At 46.7% G+C, this 2942-nt stretch overlaps 1 protein-coding gene across 1 annotated transcript; it reads right to left on the reverse strand.

Annotated features, from left to right (window-relative positions):
* Nucleotides 1-1125: 1125 nt before the first annotated feature.
* Nucleotides 1126-2185, reverse strand: LOC108354745 (pyrroline-5-carboxylate reductase 1, mitochondrial-like; the record flags this gene model as incomplete). Its single annotated transcript, XM_017605917.1, has 4 exons — nucleotides 1126-1320; nucleotides 1385-1477; nucleotides 1552-2049; nucleotides 2128-2185. Coding segments are annotated over 4 exons (844 nt in total), but the record flags the coding sequence as incomplete, so codon positions are not given.
* Between the last annotated feature and the right edge of the window lie 757 nt (nucleotides 2186-2942).

Below are 2942 nucleotides of genomic sequence, written 5' to 3' on the forward strand. Positions count from 1 at the left end.
TCATGGTTGGAAGTGAAATCACAGTCGTTGTTGTTGGTTAGAGCTTTGTTGGTCAGTGAACCGCATAACATAAAATATCACATCGTAACTTGAATCAGCATTTTCCGTTATTTACAAAATGATCAGTCGTCCATGCGGACTCTGTTGTATTGAGCATTGGGTGCTATTGCACACAGTATCTCACACAGCATTTTTACCTCTAAACTGGAAACAATATAAGACGTACAATGCATTAGGCTAAAGGCTAATCTTAATCACTTAGCAACAACAATAAATTATTTAGATTGGCGATTGCAAAAAGGGCAAAATAAGGAATACTGAAAATGCAGTAGCAACTACCTTCTCTTCTCAAAGAAGCAACTTCCGATTTTCTCACAAACATGTGAAAATTTTTTTATGTTTTGTCAAAAGAAAGTGCCGTAACTTTGTTGCTCAAAAAGTCAAAGTGGCGGCACTTTTCAAATGCTCCATCCATCCTCCTTCTACGAGCAGCCCCTTCCATCCCCTTCTTTCCCACGTGATGCGCACCGCCCGTCACGTGACACTGATGAGCGCCCGAAATTGGCGCGTTTAACCGAATTTGCAGAAAAATATTAAACTTACCCATGCAAAACATTGTAGGGAAGGTTTTGCGGAACCAGAAACATTAACCAAAGTGACCAAAAGCTTGCTCTAAACAGTGAAATAAAATCACCAAAAAGTAAAACACCTGTAGCCTCGTTGACGGGCTTTTGAGTGAAGCAGTCCCACTTGTACGGTGGACAACTCGTTGATCAGGTGGGGTCAAAATTTGACCAAACCTTCATGATGATATTGGGCTATGAGTTCTCCGGTGAATTCATCCGACCCAGCCCAGGTGTCTGGAGTAACGACTAGCCACCTAGGGTAGATATCTGACCCATTCAACCAACCAACTTTTTAAAAGATGATTGAGAAAAATACCTCAAATTAGATTCCAAAGACAGAACAGAGTGGTGGGAAGTGGAGAGGTAGCGGTGGGCACTCTAGAAAACAGTNCAAAAAAATAAGTGAGAAAAATACCTCAAATTAGATTCCAAAGACAGAACAGAGTGGTGGGAAGTGGAGAGGTAGCGGTGGGCACTCTAGAAAACAGTAATACTTTGGCTACTTTCGCGAGGAAAGCTTGCTAAACTCCTGCGACTTCTTCGTGGACGCCTCCGTGGCGGCCATAACGGCGGCATTGAAGCCGCCCTTCTCCAGCGCGTACAGCCCGGTGATGGTCGTCCCTCCTGGCGAGCAGACTTTGTCACGCAGGGCGATTGGTCCGTCATTGTTCCTTAGCACCATCTGGGCTGCTCCCTAAAGGAGAAGTGTTCAAACTCTGGTTATAAAGAGGCGCAAAACACTTTCCAATACAACTTACGGCAGCCGTCTGTGCGGCAAATTTGATCGCAGTCTGGCGAGGGAGGCCCATGAGGACGCCGCCGTCAGCCATCGCTTGGATCATCGAGTAGACCTGAAGAAAAAATAGGACAACATGAAAAAGTGAATCAAAAAAGTAAACTCCTGAGCCCAGCACTGCACACTTACGTAGGCAATGCCGCTGCCGGCCACGCCGACCACCGCATCGAGCTGGTCCTCGCTGACGAGGGCACAGTAGCCGAGCTGATTGAGCAGCGTCACAATCTCCTCGGAGACCGACGTCGCCGAGCTGTGCAGCGTCAGGCCGATGCAGCCGGCGTTCACGGAGACGGCCGTGTTGGGCATGATCCGCGCCAGGCGAATGGTGAAGGGAAAGTTGTCCTTGAAGTGCGAGTCGATGGACATCTTCAGCGAGGACATCTGCACGCCGGCCAGCGGCGAGATGATGATCAGCGGCGAGGCGGCAATACTGTCGATGAAGTGGCCCTTGGCGAGAAAGTCCCAGAAGCCGGGCAGCTTCAGCGGAATATGCGGCTTCACGCAGACGAAGAGCATGAAGGTGAGCTCGCTCGGCTTCCGGCCACCGCCGCTGTTCTCGCCGTTCCCAAAGTCTGCGCTGTTGTGAAAGAGCAGCGAGTTGTCGTTGGAGGTGTGGCAGCCCAGCTCCTAAGTGAGGCGACCAAAAATTAGATTCCAGAGATTAGTCTCAAATCTTAAAGTTAAAAAGGAGTTTGTACTTTAAACCGACGGATGTTGTTGTTGCTCGGCGCCGATGCGTATATCTGCTCCGGTTTGACGTACTCTAGAAGAGGAAGAAGACACACATTAGAAACCAAGTAAAACTCCTGTTGAACCATCATACTTGAGTTGATCAGTCCTTCGCAGATGGCCGTGGCCATGTTGCCGGCGCCGACAAAACCAATTCGGAGACGATCATTGGGACACTTTACTTTAGGGTCGCTCATGCTTAGTAGTGGTGTTTGGGCAGTGAACAAAATGAAAGACGAGTAGTATAAAACTGATTGATGACTAGTTTCACGTTTGCTGTTGCATCCAAGGAAAATCAAGGTGAAAGTGATGGCTGCTGATAAGAAAGAGAGTTTGAGGATTGCAAGAAAAGAAAACTTGATTTGAATCAGCTGCTGGCGGCTGAAATAATCATAAACACTGGCACCATCGATTGTTTGATACTTTCGGACTATCGTCCCTTTTCGAGCAGTTGTCTCGCCACTGAGAATTTGTGTCTGCTGTAGATGAGTTTGCAAATATCTCTGCCGCTTCTGTCACTGTGTTTAGTACTTCTGTTTCAAGTTTCTGCTTCTTGAGATATTCGTCTTTGTTCAAGGATCGCCCGAGTTTACTCAAGTAATCANATCTCTGCCGCTTCTGTCACTGTGTTTAGTACTTCTGTTTCAAGTTTCTGCTTCTTGAGATATTCGTCTTTGTTCAAGGATCGCCCGAGTTTACTCAAGTAATCATTTTACTGAAAAAGTAAAAGACAACGGATCTGAGTTGAATAATTATTTTTGCTGAAAAGCGACAAGTTTACTGTTGATTAA

This window comes from Rhagoletis zephyria, unplaced genomic scaffold (assembly GCF_001687245.7).
Source record: "Rhagoletis zephyria isolate East Lansing unplaced genomic scaffold, Rhagoletis_zephyria_1.1 Rzeph_scaffold_38772, whole genome shotgun sequence".
Lineage (NCBI taxonomy): Eukaryota > Metazoa > Arthropoda > Insecta > Diptera > Tephritidae > Rhagoletis > Rhagoletis zephyria.